We start from the raw sequence: 18,158 nt of genomic DNA, 5'->3' as shown, positions 1-18,158 counted from the left end.
CAAGCAAACATATTAAAGATGGACCCATAATGAGACAAATAAAGCTATAAATAGACTCAAAAGGTGCATACAGATAGCTGTCACTGGTAAATGGGTAGGGATACACTGCAATAGTATAACAAAAAGAGATAAACTGTATCTCTTTGTATTTATTACTTCTTAAAAATACATAAGTAAAGGACTAGAACTAAAATGATCACCTTGTTATATAAAATGCATTCAAGTAGATATGGACCATGCTCCCTAAAAACTTGCAACTAGACAAGTAAGAAGGAAGATAAATATTAAATAGAAGTTTTTGCTTTTTCTTGTTCTTTTTTTAAATTTTAAAACAGTTTATTTAATGAAAGATATTAACAGCTCCTTAGTTAAAAAAGGAATTACTGGTGTTTCACTGTAGATGAAAGGGGGGGGGGTCAATATTCAATAAGGAACTGAATCACTGGGTCTAATTATCTTCAACATTAGCTATTATCATCCACAGTTTTTTAAGCGACAAGACAAAAATAATTAATGTGTGAGTGTTTTTGGTCTTTCTTTCCCCTGTAGCTACTCAAAAGAATTATAGCTTGTCCTCCTGAGTCTCTTTACCTCTCCCACTTTTTGAAATGGTCTTGCCAGACTAATTATTTTAGATTTTGTATTATAGAGAGAAAGAAGAAGAGAAGTACAAAGGAAGAGAAGTACAAGGAATATAGAAGGTTAAGGCTGGATGGGAAGTTTGTTTTTTAAAAAAAAATATTTATTTTTTAAGTGTAGATGGACACAACACAATGCCTTTATTTTTATGTGGTGCAGAGGATGGAACCCGGGTCCCGCCCGTGCTAGGCGAGCGCTCTACCACTGAGCCACAATCCCAGCCCTGGATGGGAAGTTTTACAGAAAAGCTTCAAGAAAATCAAGAACAGCTACACTCCGGGAACAAAACAAATGGGAAAGGGGAAAAAAAAACAAAGACTTATGGAAATATTACTATAGACACATATCTTTTTATTCCATATAATGTTTAATGCTGGTAGCATCACAATACCTGATCTCAAATTATTCTACAAAGCTATAGTTATGAAAACATCATGGTATTAGCATAAAAACAGACACGACCAATGGAATAAAGACACACACACACACACAAAAAAAAAACCCACATAGATCCAGTCATCTGATCCTGGATTCAAGTGCCAAAAACATACACTGGAGAAAAGGTAGCATTTTTAACTAATGATGCTGGGAAAATTGGATATCCATGTTTAGATCCCTATCTCTCTCTCTCTCCAAAAAATCAACTTAAAGTGAATGAAAGACCTAGGAATTAGGCCAGGAACACTGCATATTCTAGAAGAAAACATAGGGTAAATACGCCAACATATTGACGCAGGCACTGAATTCCTTAATTAAACTCCTTAAAGCTCAAGAAATAAAACAAAGATTCAATAAGTGGAATAGTATCAAATTAAACTTCCCCAAGGAAAAGAAATAAATAAAGAGTATGAAGAGAGGTCTAAAAAATGGGAGACAATCTTTGCCATGTTACTTTTCTGACAGGATATTAATAACCAGAATATACACTGAAGTTAAAAAACTTAACACACACACACACACACACACACAAAATGACACCTTCAATAAATGGACACATGAACTAAACAGACATTTCCCCAAAGAAGAAATGCAAATGGCCAAAAAATATATGAAAAAAATGTTCAACATCTTTAGCAGTGAGGGAAATGCAAATCAAAACTACACTGACGCCAGGCGCAATGGTGCATGCCTATAATCCCAGTGGCTCAAGAGGCTGAGGCAGGAGGATGGTGAGTTCAAAGCCAGCCTCAGCAGAAGCGAGGCACTAAGCAACTCAGTGAGACCCTATCTCTAAATAAAATATAAAGTAGGGCTGGGGGTAGGGCTCAATGATTGAGTGTTCCATCCTCAGTATCAAAAAAAAAAACACACACACAAAAAAAACACTGAGATTTCGTATCACTTCACTTCAAATAGCAATCATCAAAAATATAAATAATAACAAATGCTGAAGGTTTGGGGGAATAGGTACACTTATACATTGTTGGTAGGCATGCACATTAGTACAACCACTATGAAAAGCAGTATGGAGAGTCCTCTAAAGACTAGAAAATAAAACCAATATCACCAGCTATCCCATTCATTGGTATTTATTCAAAAGAATTAAAATCAGAACACTATAGTGATACATGCATACCAATGTTTACAGGAGTATAATTCACAACAGTCAAGTTATGAAACCAGCTTTGGTGTCCCTCAGTACATAACAGGATAAAGAAAATATAGTATGTACAAACAATTGAGTTTTACTCAGCCATCAAGAAGAATAAAATTATGTTCATTTGCTGGCAAATGGATGGAACTAGAGACCATCATGTTGAATGAACTAGGCCAGATGCAGAAAATCAGGAGTCAAATATTTTCTCTTATATCTGGAAGTTAGAGAGAAATAAGGTATTAAAATGGGGAGGGAGATCCTCATGATGAGGAGGAATAGGAAAGGGGAGGAAGAGCAGAATAAAATTAACCAAAAGATGTCATGTGCATGTACAAACATAGCACAATGAATTCCATTTTTATGTGTAACTATAATGCACCAATTAAAAAATAAATCAATAAAAAACAAAAGAAAAAGAAGGAAAGAACCTGATTCTAAAAGACATTACTCTTGCTTATTGAACTGTGTGGTATTTTGGTTTAGATATTGTTTTTTCTTTTTGGACCTACCCACACACTGAGCCTGGCCCAGTAGATAATGAATTTACAAATGTAATATACACAAATACAGGCTCAGAAAGCTCACATGTATTGCTAGGAGAGGCTGGTTTGGACTGAAGACATTATATACTAAGTGAAACAAGCCAGACACAGAAGAACAAATATTTTATGATTCCACTGACAGGAGATACTTTAAAGTAGTAAAATTCACTGAGACAGAAAATAGAATGGTGACTGCAAGAGGGTAGGCTACTCATATTAATCTTCTCTTCTGAATTTTGATATTCTCAAAATAATAATCACCTTATTCTTTGCCAGTGTGTGATTCCTGTATTTTTATACTTCATTCAGTTAATACTTACTAGATGTTTAAAACATGTACAAGTATGGGGGCTGGGGTTGGCTCAGCAGTAGAGCACTCGCCTTGCACGTGCAAGGCCCTAGGTTCGATCTTCACCACCTCACAAAAATAAATAAATAAATAAAATGAAGTTATTGTGTCCAACTACAACTACAAAAAATAAATATTTAATTTTAAAAATATGTAAAGTATATAATTTTTCTGCAATAGTATAACAAAATATATCTTTCAACAGCATTCCCCCAAAGGAAAGGAGAGTTTATGGGAAAATATGTACCCTTTATGATGTTTAATTTTATGTGTCAACTTTACTGGGTCATCAGGTGTCCAGACATTTTGCTAACCGTTATTCTGAGTATGTTGATGAGGGTGCTTTGGGATGAGATTAACATATTGATCAGTGGAATGAGTAAAGTAGACCACCCTCCCTAATGTAGGCAGGTCTCATCCAATTAGTTGAAACCTAAATGCAACAAAAAAAGCTGATCTTTCCACAAGTTAAAAGCTAACTTCTGTTACCTAATTATTTTCAGTTGGGATATTAGTCTTTTTCTTCCTGCAGCACTTATTGAGTTTGTGCCTACCAACTTTGATGTCAGAATTCATACCAGTGGCTCTCTTGGTTCTCAGGCTTTTAAACGTGCAGCAAATCTTCACCATCAGTACACCCCAGTTTCCTGCGCACCAAACTACCAATCTTGGGAATTCCTAATACCCATACTGTGTGAGTCAATTTCTTATAGTAAACCTCTTATTTATACACATAAAATCTGTTGGTTTAAGCCAATATGTCAGAAGTCTTGAGACTGCAAAATGAGATATCTTACACAAATAGAGCTTTTGAAATAATTTAGTGAATTGGATCCTAATAAATCTTACCACATCACCTGAACAAGCTTGAGAAGACTAAAGCAGAAACTAAAAAGTGATTATTTAAAACCAAAGGATACAACTACAATAAATATATATATATATGGTTTCTGCAAGAAAAAATAAAGTTCTCATTTACTACAATTTATAGTTAGTATTATAGGAAATAACTATGGAAAATCTCTCATTACCCTGTGCCCTTAATCAAGCTATCTAAGTCACGAAAAGTTGATCTATTCCTATCCTTTTTATCCTAAAGAATAGGAACTTGTCCTTTAAGACCTAGTTCACAAGTCTCTACTCAATAAAGCCTTCCCAGATTCCTCCAAAGTTAATCCCTACAACATGAATGTCCCCAAAGCATTTTGTTAATATCTCTGCAATATTACTTTATACTACTTTATTCTTCTATTTCCTATGCTGAACTTTAAGTTATTTGAAGGCAAGGATTACAAAATTCTTTTTAAATAGCCAGGGAGAGTCTTGTCTATGGCAAAAGAATACAAGGTTATTCGGTAAATTATTTATCTATCACTCTAGTATTCTGATATTGCTCAAGTAAAAAAAAGCTTGTTTCTATATTAAAATTATAATTAATCAGAACCCCAAGTAAGATGAAGCAAAGTAGAACTATAGTCACCAAAAAAAAAAAAAAAAAAAAAAGGACACTGGAATGAGTTGGGTCAGGAAATCTAGATATTAATTTCTAGTCTGTGAAAAACTGTAGAATCTTAGCCTGTCTCGTTTTTAATTTCCTCACCCATGCAAATAATAAGAGTAGGACTATTCACCAGATCTGGGGGACATCATGACTCCTTACCCATTTCAAATATTTAGAAAACTTTCTTCTAAACATGAACCATGCATACATACACCTATATATCTCTATCATTCCTCTACCCCCAAATAACAAACTGAAATGCTAAAGTAAGCAGCAAACAGAAATTAGAAAAATCAACATAACCTGGAAAAAAAAAGATCTGAACCCAAGCAAGATATGACCAAAACAAACTTACTCCATCAAAGGTGAAAAATATACACAGGAAAAAGTTCACTAAGCACCACAAAATGCCAGGTACTATATTAAGTACTCATGATAACAAGGTGAATAAAATAATATTCTTATCCTCAATAGATTCAGTGTCTCTGGGGTAATGTGAAAAATAAACAATTAAGATGTACAAAATGTATGGGAAAGCAAAGGAAAGGAGGAACAATTTGGAGGGGAATATTAGGGAAGATTCTCTTAAATTGAGGTTAAGATCTAGGTCTCGAAATGAACAGGAACTTTTTAGACAAAAGATCAAAGATTATAACTGAAGAAGTGTAGTAATTATTTAGCAGGTAACACTCAATACACTACAACAAAATAAACAGTTTTGCATTAACTCCTAAATAACTCTTGAATACTTAAATTCAAGAATTATAAAAGGGTGATCAAGTTATAAAGAATTAGTACAAATTAAGTTAAATATTTCTATAACATTTTTTAAGAAAGTTAAATATTTCTATAACATTTTTAACAAAATATGTATATGTTTAGAAATGAAAACACTTCTCTTTTAAGATAGCACACTTCAGTTACCTTGGAAAGACAATGATTTTATTGTTCACTGAAGATTTTATATCACAGGTCAAGAGGCTTAAATGATAGGAATAGGAAAGACAGTGGAATGAATCTGACATAACTTTCCTGTGTACACATACGAATACACATATGAATACACCACAGTGAATCTCAACATCATGTACACCCACAAGAATGGGTTCCTAATTAGAATAAGACAATCCATGTTTGTATAAATAAATCAAAGTAGATTCTATTGTCATGTATAACTAAAAATAACAAAGAAAAAAGAATATTTGCAAAAAAAAAGAGGATGCTTGAATGAGATGATGTATGTCATATGCTTAACACAGTGCCTAACATAAGAATTTAATGACTCAAAGTTGCTATTACACTACATCAGCACCATCATCAAAAGTAATGGTATGTTTTACTTATTTTTTGAAGACTTATTTTTTTAAATTGGACACAATATCTTAATTTTTTTATTTATTTTTATGTGGTGTTGAGTCAAGTACTCTACCACTGAGCTATAACCCCAGCCTCTATAATTGTATATATTTTTTAGGGGGGGGGGATTTTTTAATATATTTTTTTAAGGTTTTGGTGGACACGACATCTTTATTTTTTTATTTTTATATGGTGCTGAGGATCGAACCCAGTGCCCCACACATGCCAGGCGATCGCGCTACTGCTTGAGCCACATCCCCAGCCCAATATAATGGTATATTTTAAATAGCAACACATATAGAAATGGAAGATCTGACTCTGAGTGTCTCCTCCACAACTAAACAGCATTGCACATTAGACAAGCCCCTTAACCTCAACCATACTTAAAGCAAATACCCATTTACTTCAAAGGAGTTGGCAGAGGGTATTCAAAACATAAAAGATAAATCCAAGCCCAATATATAAATGCCAATTCTCTTCCAGATTTGAAAAAATCTTAAGTAACAGTAGAGTTACTTATATCTCACCTTTAATCTCACCTTTAAATCAACTGCAGGTTATTTCTCTCAGTAGATGTAAGTATTTACTAAAGGGAGATATATCTAAACACTTATACTCCCATAAAATTTTATACTAATTAATATTTGCTCTAATTTAATAAACTGAGAGAAATCACAACTATTGGAAATTATATTACCCAGACCTCCTATTGTTTGTTTTATTCAAGCACATATATATGTGATGTTTCACAAAATTACCTCTACCATAGAACAAGAAAATCACCCAAATCTATTTTATGTAATGCATTAATGCATAAGTTAAAATATTAATTTGTGTAATGTTATCATATCCTAAATGCTATATCATTTATTTAATATTGTAATATAATCAGAATATATATTCTGATTCAACATTTTCCTCACTAAATTGTATAAATTTCAAAGCCAGTTACCATGTATAATATTGTATAGTCAATTATTTCCCCAAATCTCAAAAGCTCACAGTATAGTTCTTGCTCGGTCACTTCTGTACAAATCCATCCAACTGTCATGCATTCATTTTTATTTCATCTGAACAGCTTGTCCTAAGTCCTACACAGGAAACACTCCCAACTACAGAATCAACTCACTGAGGCTGGCTGGTTCCTCCCTTTCCAATGTCATCTCTTCACACAACACTGCATTTAGGATAGTATCTAAGTAACTATATTTTATTTAATAATGGGAAAGAACCCTAGCTTTGAAAACTGAAAGTTATGAGTCACAGTTCTGCTAGTCAGTACCTGCACAGTCTTGTCTACTTCCTCACATTCCCTATAGCCAGCCTTAGTTTCTGAATCCAGCTGTAATGAAGGAATGGTATCTATAAAATGGGGTTATTCTGTGATTAGATATGCAGCTCAATTTCAGAAGTGCATGGTAAATACTTAACAGCCATTAAAATATAGTCTAACATTATTTTCTAGTAAGATTTCAGTCATTGTAAAAGTTTTTACCGTAGCTCTCATCTAACTTACACGTGGTACATATTAAAATAAGCAGAAGGAAAAAATGTGAATAAACTGCTGAAAAAAAACATATAGTCTAATATTATTTTCTAACACAAACTGATTATGAAATAGTGTTTGATCTTCTAACTTGCCCTCAGGGTTGTTACCCAAGTAGTCTTCTAAATATTTAAGCAAATACTCCCAGATGGAGGAATTATTTGCTTAGAATCACCATTCAGGTCCTAATACATCTATATGTGAGATTCACCCACGTCAGGGAAGGAGGAGATGCAGCAGATTCCAGGCAAAGGAACTCTTGTTACCTTACACCTATCCCTTTCCTAGTTTTCCACACTCCTCACCCAAAGAAGGAAATAACGAAAACTACCATAGGCACTGCTAAAGACTATAAGGGATTCAGAACAGATCTTCTATGCTTCCCAGAAAATCATGACAGGTGAGTATCTGAGATGCACTCCCTAACAGGTTCACCAGGCTCAGATACTCTAAACTAACACCGGACACCTCATAATTTAGTTAGATTATTAATTTTTTCGATGATTAGATGATTCTCAGGACTAAGAATAAAAATAACAATAGTAAGTACTAAATAAAGTTAGCTATATACTAAGTACTTCACACCTATTCATTCAATCTGTAGCATCAACTCACAAGATAGATGTCTCCATTTTATAAGTAGGATAACTGAGGCACAGAAATTTTAATGGCTGTATTCTATTCTGTAACACGATGCAAAACAATTTATTTAACTTTTCACTCTTGTTGAACATATAAGTTGTTGTCAGTTATTTTCATCACAAAACTACATTTAACTCTCATACCTATCCACAGGTAATTTTTCCTTAGCCTCAAGAACTAAAGATTAGTGAGAGGACTTCTTCAAAGTTCTTGATACATTCTGCTAAACTGCTGAACAGAATAACTAACATTTTACATGCCCAACAACAGCATTTATGATTATTTTAGCATTCCTCACCTAACAATGTAACGATGATTATTTCCTTTTAATCACTTCTTTTTCATGCTATTATCTTATGTTCTTATTTAGTGAAGGTAAATATCTAAAATTAACCATATATATATATATATATATATATATATATAGAGAGAGAGAGAGAGAGAGAGAGAGAGAGAGATACACACACACATATATACATACATACATATGTTTCTTCTTTCTTGAAAGAAAGAAGTCCTTTGACAAGTTAATTTTTTATGATGTGTCCTATACACTAAATATCTATGGGTTTTTTTGTAATTTTTGAGTTAGAGTATTAGAAATCTTTAAGGTACAATGAATAGGAACAGGATTCAAACTGGCTTAAATAAAATAGGAATTCAGTCTGAAGATAGACTGGAGGGGTTCCAAAGATGCCCTCAACAATCCGTCCCTTGGTTCTAGGTGCCTCTCAAGCAGATGCTGCCTCCATCATGGCAGACTGCCAGTCAACTCTTGACTTACATACTAACATTTTGTAACAACCCCAGTGAAAGCACCTTTTTCTTTCTCCAGAAGAATGAAATAAGTTATCAAGCTGTCTAAAAAGTATAGCTAAATTTTATAACCATTATCTGTTACTGATGAGCAAAGGGTAAATTTCTGTGTCTGACCAAGGAAAGTCTCAAAGTATACAAATGAATAGAGAAGGAATGACCCCTCAGACATGTCTCAGAAAAACTAGAATTGTTAACAGCAGAAAGAATGAATGCTAGAAAGTCTAACAATTAATATCTGAAACATCTAACCCTGGGATGCCACTCAACTCATACATCCATTTTGTTCCATATATATAATTTTTAAATACTCATATTTAATAATGTTACCATCTTAGCCACAACAGAAAATAGTACTCACCATTTCACCATGGGATGGGGGGGAAAATTACAATGTCAAGTTATTGTAACCAGCTACAAGTTTGAAATTTCTGTATTATGAACATAATTCTTAATCACATACAAATGTACATTCTCCTTGGTGGTACTTCATACTAATATATAGCAAGAAAATAAATTTAACTATCCCTCTTAAAACTAACATACAGTGATAAGAGAAAAACACAAATTATGACAATAATAATCACTCCCACTTAGAAGAGTGGAGAAGGTAAATCAAACTATGGTCACTAATTCAAAGCACTAATTCTGGTAAATGGAGTTATATGGTAAGCCAATTCTGGAAGCATTCAATCCTACTAAAGATGAGCTCACTTTTGCATTATCCTCCATGGCCACAAATTTCATTTTCAGAGGCTACAGTGTTTTAACAGCATACTTTCTCTTAATGAAGCCTCAAGAAGTCAGAATTCTCTTTACCAGGTTTGAAGTTTCTTCTGGAAGTACAGCTTCCCTAAAACCTTAGTAAGCTTTTGCTGAATCTACTTCAGTGAGTTGAATTAGCAACAGAAACAAGAGTTCTTGTTGAAATACAGTATATCAATTTGGGTTTCAACTTATAAGTTTCAGTCTCTCAGCAACAGGCCTCTCCCAGTACTTTTAAATCTCAGCTCGATGATCTTCTTTGAAGCAATGTGAAACAAGAAGCTGGTTGAGGAGGCAAACTAGCATATCACGTGGTCCCTAGTTTAGAGCTCTTTACAATTAGATTGTTACTTTGATCTGGGGACTGAGAGAGAGAGGTGCTTAGGAGAAGCTTATAAAACAGAACTTTACCAAATTTAAATATTTCCTCCTTGACAGGGGGTTTAAAAAAATGGATTTTCCAACCTGCAAATCTTTCTTTTTTTTTTTTTTTTTTTTTGGGGGGGGGGTTCCAGAGATTGAACCTAGGTGCCTGACCACTGAGCAACATCCCCAGGCCCTTTTTTATATTTTTATTTAGAGACAGGGTCTCACTAAGTTGCTTAAGCCCTCGCTAAGCTGCTGAGAGTGGCTTTGAACTTGCTATCCTCCTGCCTCAGCCTCGGGAGTCACAGGCATTACAGAAGTAAGCCACCACACTAGCCATCCTACAAGCCTCTTGATATATTGATTGTCTTCTATTTGGATAGGCAGCTATAGGCAGAAAGGGCCTCTCTTACTTGAAAGACTACATTTTCCTTACTCTGCTTTCAGGCATGCCAGCTTGAACCAAAAGTTAATTGTTCTCTTCTATAAGACACTATCAAAGATTTCACCATTACTAAAATTCCATCCCAAGTGGTAGTTCCATGAGCAAATATAACGTAGCTGACATTTTAAAAAGTTGCTCTATATTTCTGAAAATGAACTCTGAGGGAATAGCAAAGTTCTCAATACCTTGGACTCCATTTCAGCATTTAAGCTGTTTCTTATAGTGTCTAATTTCTAGATACTAACTCTATGCTAGTGGCGATTCTTTCCATTTACAAGTCACAACAACCCAACTTCAAATAATTTAAAACTAGCTAACAACAATTACACACACACACACACACACACATAAATACATAAATGTGTGTGTGTACTGGGGACTGAACTCAGGGGGACACTCAGCCACTGATCCACATCACCAGTCCTATTTCATATTTTATTTAAAGACAGGATCTCACTGAGTTACCTCGTTTTTGCTAAAGCTGGCTTCGAACTTACCATCCTCCTGCCTCAGCCTCTGGAGCCACTGGGATTACAGGGGTGTGCCACCATGCCCGGCACAATAATTTTTTATTTATTTATTTATTTATTTATTTATTTATTTATTTATTTTAGTGCAGAGGATGGAACCCAGGGCCTTGTCCATGCAAGGCAAGCACTCTACCAACTGAGTTATATCCCCAGTCCTTGCCCAAATTCTAAGGCAGGCACTACAACCACAGACTGAGTCTGGATGTTGTTCAGTATCCCCAACAGGTGGAGTTCCAGCACAAGTCCTGGATTGACTCTGGGGCACCTTTGGTTAAATGTTAATCCCTAAACCAATCACTGATTTTGGTCACCACTGAAAGTAGAGTCAACCCACCTCACACAGCTGAATTAAGAACAGGAGATGAGGTACCATTACAAAAAAGGAGAATGTAGGCTAGACTGACAAAAACAAGAGATGTTAATGCTCTGGTAATATAACAAGCTGACAATGATTTTTTTTTGTTTTGTTTGTTTTAATTTCTAGTCAATATATTATAAATATTTTAATAACATGCTTTTTGTTACATGCATCTATTTTATCATATGTATGAGTTTAATAAAAAGTTTTTATCAAAATTTTACTTATTCACAGATGTCAATTAAAAATAATATTTACATATGAAGTAATACCTACATAGATATGTATATCAGATAACACATACATATTCAACACATACTTAGTTTGGGGGCTAAATAATACATTAAATTTACATAAGTCTAATTTATTTTAGAATCCAGATCACAGACCCTACTCTTGAACACAATTTTCAAAAACTGGTCCTAATTACTACTGCCCTGCATACTCAAAATGCATTGAACTTACTTACTCAAGGGTCAGAAATACAAAAAATATATAAAAGATCAGCTTTTGCCCTCATGGAATTCACAGGCTAGAATGAGAAAGGAACAAAAATAACTGTAATAATAGAGAGTGATGTGTAATACAAAAGAGAAGACTGATACTGCATGAAGTATCAGAATTGCAGGCATAAAATGAAAAACATTTGGGACTGATGCATAAAAATATTTTAAGTAAACAGTAAAAATGCAGATGATTGAATATAATACATCTATACTAGTATACAAAATGGGGCTGGGTCTGCTAGACGCTGTGAATTTTTTTATACCACTTGGGAAAATATAGCAAAAGAAGAGAGAACCTTGAACTACTTTTAATTATTAGCATAGTCTATACCAAAATCTGACAATATTTACTTAACATTAATATAATTTAATCACAAACGGGCTTTAGAATATTTTCTGCTTCAGTGTCATCATATGATTAAGTTAATATTTCTGTGAAAAATCTCCAGACTTTTTATATTTAAACTTCCAATACTTATGTATTTAATTTTCCATACTCAATAGCAAGAATAAATGTAAAAGTTAATATGAAAAGCAAATTAAAATGCAGGAAATTCTTTTAATATAAATAAATGTGGTTTCATAATTATCAAGGACTGCCATGAGTCTACCTAAAATTCAACTATATATTTTTAAAATAAATTCAAATGCAAAACATACCTTTTTGTGAAATTCTAAATATCATCAAAATAAAATGATTCTGAGTATCAAGGTACAAATGAAACCACTCTAAGGAAGAAGAGTTACTGTCACATCAAGTACAAAACATAACTTAAAATTTCCCTTTTGATAAAATACCATGATCCAGATGCCAAGAGTAAAGGAACTTAATAGGCCACAAAATCAAAGCATCTTGTTATGCTTTCAATATAGTAAACAGCATGACACTTTAAATGCCAAAAATAATATTAAAGGAAATACCATTTCTACAAATAAATACATAATGATATACCCACAGTAATTCATGAAAAAAATCTAAAAATTCATGAAAATCTCAATAATTCAGTAATTCATGAAAAAACTACAAGTCTATGGTTAAATTCCATAATTACAGAATTAAATGAAAATTTGTAATGTTTTGAACAACCCACAATAAAAAATTTAAAAAAAAAAAGAATTAAATGAAATTCTATAATTATAAAACTATATTGCATAAGATGACTATTCAAAATACCCTACTGTGAATTCTTTCATTAAGTAAATATTAGTCCTCTATTTAATCTTTTCTTAAAAATCTCATTCATTTTAGAATCTGTGATAAAAACAAACTTGCACATTATAAACAAAGATAACACATGCTATTTACATAGCATTACTTCAAGGAGAAACCGTATATAAACATATGTCAAGTATGTTTACAAAGTAAGCAATAGATTTAAGTAGTGTGCCTACTTTACAATAACCAACAAGAAAAATCTCTTTAATACAGTTTAACTCTCTTATAAAACCACATGTAATAATTCCTCCTGAAGTCAAAGTGTGTCAATAATTAGTTCTTTCACTGGTAAAACTACAATGAAAAATCCTTGACAATGTACTCTTATTGTAACATTACTTACAAACTAATTTGCTCATATTCCTAATACTCTCCATCACATAGATTAATGTTTTAAGTCCACTATCCTACCATTATACAAAATGTATGTATCTACAATGAAATCATTCATTTTATTTCTCATTACATTTGTGATTCTTCACCAAACTCCCATAATCCACTTGAGTAGTAACAAATGGATATCTACCTTTGGCAAACAAAAACAGAAAAATTCCAACCACCACTGTGTTTAAGTCCTATATTTTACTACATAGTTAAACTTTACAAAACTTTTAACCTTGGGGGCAAGGCAAGTGTAAAACATTACCCAAAAATAAACAGTTGTACTCTCATATTTCTCATACTATATAGGAAGAATGGATAGGAAAAAAGAAACATATTTTGACAAAGGTGACTATGACAAGAATATTGTTTAAAGTAAAAAAAAAAAATGTTTTGAAGTTTAGTTTCCTTTATTCCTTTACTGTCACAAAGAGCAGTGTAATTTTCTTTAACATTTAAATTAAGAATAAAAATTTTTGAAACTCACTTCATAAATAGGGACTTCCAATCATTAACAAGCCACTTAGTACCCTAAATAAATTTTATCAACTGTATTACTTATGAAATAAATAGTTAAGTTTTGATAATTATTTTTTAAATGTCCCTGATTTCCAAGTTTTTTTTTAAGAGTCAGCTTAAATTTTCACATGACATTTACAACAATGTTTTGGAACAATAAATTTCTAAACCTACCATTCAAGAAATATTATACTTCACATGACTAATTCATATTCTATAATCAATATAATTAACAATAATAATGAACTCCTTTTGTTATTTAATCTTTGTCCCAAAAGTTTCCATTTAAAAGTTATTGCATTCTTTAAATATACAAAGAAAATTTAAACCTAACTTTTGTTATTCCAAAAATCAATGAGTTACAGGTCTTAAGTGGATTGGGGAATATATCATTTCAGTATTACCATATTTCTAAGGACTCTAGGTTTAATGATAACTTAATCTCTAAAATAATGTTTACATAATTCATAGATTGTTATTGCACTGAAGAGTTAAATTTCTTTTTACCTCAAGAGAAATATTTCACTTCTTTTCATAGTCTACTATGTATCTAAAGAACCCCATCTGTTAAATACGGATCTAGCAGATCTAGCATGCATGGCTACTGCTGCAGAGTCCCAACTGGTTACACATTCAAATCAGTGTCCAGTTTATGAAAGCTCTACTGCCTCTTATCAGATTAAAATGTACTAAGTAAGAATACAAATACTATTATCACATCATCTAAAGTAAAAATATTGGTTAGACAAAAACTGGGGGGGGGGGGACTTAAAATGTTTCTTTAAATAAACAGATAACCAGCTAACATACTACCATATTTTTGAAACTTCATCTCTTTTAAAAAGAAAAAAAAAGTACTGACCCCCTATTTGCACTTATTTAAACTGAAAATCCCAAGAAAACCAATTAGTTATTTTGAAAAGAACTGGTTATATCAATGGGAGGACATTCTCCCAAACTTACACTGACTTTTTATGGTGATTTATCTGAAGGGTACACAAAAGTGGAAAGATGATTTCTATTTAAACAGCAATAAATGAAACAAAGACAGATAATTGCCTATCTTTGACTTCATACACTAGCAAAAAGAAAAAAAAAACAGCTTCAACTTTTCTGTGAATTTAACAGGTTCATAAACCACAGACGTTATCTAATCCATGTCTCAGGGCACCACTGCCATAGCTGCAGCTTTCTTTCAGTTTTCCAGTACATCAAATAAAAATAACTGCTTGGCCGAAAAATCATAGTGCATGGCTGTTATAGAATCCCCTGGCAAGCATATTTTTGTGTTCCTGTGACTCCACACCAAATACAACATTCAACTGATTGCTTCTGATTTACACCTTGCCTGCCAAAACCCAACCTTACAGTATGTCAAAGACTAGATATTGCAGGGTAAACTATTTTAAAAGCTTTGCTGCAGCAAAAACTGCATTTACAAAGCACTGAAAATGAACTCTTAATTATGCTCTATTTATGATTCTCCTCTCCTTATATCTTTCTCTTTCTTCCTCTGTCATCTTGAAGGCTTCTTAGCCTCTTCTGTACATAGCGCAAAACATTAAGTCATACACAGTTCTGCAGTAACTCTTTCTTATCATGAAAGAAACCAAAACCTGCGTTAACATCTTTCCTTTAGTCTTTATCCACATGCCACGCTCCTAAAGGCAACCATAGAAACCAACCTGTATGATTTGGTGCCCTCACATTTTAAAGCTTATGTGCACACACACAATATACTAAGAGATCAGCATATTGAGGGCAATGTTACAAAAAAAGGGAAGACTGCCTAAGAGATGGGGGTGGGGTGGATACTGCTACAACATACTACATCATTGCCTTGGAATATATTTAAAGACAGATGCAAAACTGCATCATTTTTCTCCTCCCTCGAAAACATCACACCCCAGCTGCTCAAGTTGGAGCTAATGCGCTTCTCACATTTCAGTAGCACTGGGGAATTTAGGCTCCAGGGGCAAGGCTGTCATCCTCAGAGAGCGACACCACGGGCAATTAGAGTGAGGGAGAAAGAACCCCAGAGAAACAGAGGCCTCCTCACACCCTAACTAAACTCTAAAGTCGACCCAAAACCTTCCCAGCAAGGGATGGTTTTTACTCATAGTCATGAGAAGTGATAAGAAGCGGTGTTAAGTTGGGCACTGCGCTCAGGTGGCAGGAGAGGACCAAAAGAGAGGAGGGAGGTGGCGTGGCTTTGGCAGCACGCAGGCAGGTCACCCGCTGGGCAATACCGGCTGAACGAGCTTTGCTCCCAGGGACGCGCTGCGTGTATGACCTGGGGTGGGGGGTGGGGGCCAGAGACGCTGGGGAGCGAGGCTATGGGGGCTGGGGAGCAGAGCGAGAGCAGCATTTTCCCTTACCAGGTTGAGCACCGTCTCCACGATGTCCCTGTTGCTGACCTCTCCGACCTGTATGAGTCCAATCAACACTGCGAATTTCATCCGGATGTTGCGGATCGGCACCGAGGGGTTAATCATCCCCGCGGGGAGCACCACCGAGCCGGAGCCGGACGCCCCTCTCAGCTCCCCCATCCCGCTGCCCGCGAGGCCGCCACCGCCGCTGCCCCCGCCGCCTCCGGCCCCGACGGCGATGAGCCCCACGGGCTGGGGCTCGAGCCCCGGGCCCGGGCCCGGCTTCTCGCTCGCCATTGGGCCCCCTCCTGGGGAGAAGAGCAGAGAAGCGGCGCTGCCTCCGCCGGTACCGTTATACCTGCCTCGGCCCCCGCCCCCCGGCCGTCGCCTCGGAGCCCCAGCATCCACCAGCGCCGCGGCGCCGGGCCCGCTCCCCGCCCGTGCTTCAGCCCGGCCCGCTCCGGCGCCCTCCCCAGCGGAGGCGGTGAGGGATTCTCAACCTGATTCCCGGTGGTGGCGGCGCCGCTAAAACCGCTGCCCGGTGAGCGGCAGTGCCCGCCCAGCAGCTGTGCCGCTGCCGCCGCCGCTGCCTGCTCTCTCTCCCCCTCCCGGTCCGTCCGGCCCGGCCCGCCCCCCGCGGAGATGCTGCCGCCGCTCCAAACAGCCCTGGGGCGCCAGCAGCTGATCTCGGCGCTGGCCGGTGCTGAAGCTCAGGCTGTGGCCGACGTTATTGACGCTGCTGCTGCCGCTGCTACGAGCGCCACCGTTGTTGTGAAGCCCCGACGCCGCCGCTCACTCCGCCATGTTGCCGCCCCCTGCCTGCGGTAGCGGCCACTGCGCCTGCGCGGAGCCTCCGGGGGCGGAGCCCTGGCTGCACCCCCTCTTTTGCCCTGCCCTCCTTCTCCTCCCACCCCCCCACCCCGACACCCCTCATCCCTCCCCCAACCTCCCAGAACGGATAGACAGGTGAGCAGGTGCATGGGGACGGCTGCCAGACACTGGGGCCAGCCGGCAGAGGCGGGGCGGGTGGCTTCCTTGTGTTTGTTCCCCTGAGGGTGGATTCTCCCTGTGGGCAAGGACACTGTGTGCGTGTCTTGCCTTCACTGCCACCTCCTCTTTCCCTCTGTCTTCTTGCAAGGAGGAGGTTCATCTTCTTCGTCGTTGCATCCAGCCGCTGCTACTGCCAGTGCCACGTGCCTTATAAGGTAGGGGAGTGGCAGACGACCTCTTTCTGCCCCTCTTTGCCCTTCCTCACAGTCCTGTCCGCCTACCCTCCCTGGAATTTCCTAAAGGAAAAGTGGCTGGCAAAGCAGAAGCAAACACACCGGGAGGGACAAGCCTGCATTGCCGCGGGAAGGATACAGATGGAGTGTATTGGGTCTTTTTCTACTGCCATGAAAGAGCCTGACACCTGCACACACAGGCGCGACTTAAAATAGAACTTGTCAAACAGTGATCCTCTCTGGAAAGAGCTCTAAACAACAAACAGCTCTTGAACTCATATCTCGGCCTAAAAAGGCGGCGTTCTGTGATATGGTGCCGTCTTTGGTGGGAGCAACACACCCCACACTTTAAAACTCCCTAACGATCCTCAGGTATGATGCCAATTAATGATGCCTCCCTTTTTCATGGGCGTGTATGGTTCAGAGGAGTTTTTAAATTATCTAAAAATATGAGTGATTTTTGCTGCCATTCTTGATCTGTAACAAAAGTAG

At 36.5% G+C, this 18,158-nt stretch overlaps 1 protein-coding gene across 7 annotated transcripts in view; it reads right to left on the bottom strand.

Annotated features, from left to right (window-relative positions):
* Nucleotides 1–16,755, bottom strand: part of Nbea (neurobeachin) — a 651,894-nt gene extending 635,139 nt beyond the window's left edge. For all 7 annotated transcript variants that reach the window (XM_058582531.1, XM_058582532.1, XM_058582533.1 and 4 more), the window contains exon 1: nt 16,453–16,755. In XM_058582531.1, the coding sequence (XP_058438514.1) occupies nt 16,453–16,740 (288 nt within the window). In that variant the 5' untranslated portion in view covers nt 16,741–16,755. The remainder of the gene's footprint in view (nt 1–16,452) is intronic.
* Nucleotides 16,756–18,158: the final 1,403 nt, after the last annotated feature.

This window comes from Marmota monax, unplaced genomic scaffold, assembly GCF_021218885.2.
Source record: "Marmota monax isolate L192 unplaced genomic scaffold, Marmota_monax_Labrador192_F-V1.1 WCK01_AAM20220418_F8-fsc00011, whole genome shotgun sequence".
In the NCBI taxonomy this organism is placed as follows: Eukaryota; Metazoa; Chordata; class Mammalia; order Rodentia; family Sciuridae; genus Marmota; species Marmota monax.
The sequence above is the reverse complement of the archived record's forward strand: the minus strand, read 5'-3'. Positions and strand labels throughout refer to the sequence as shown.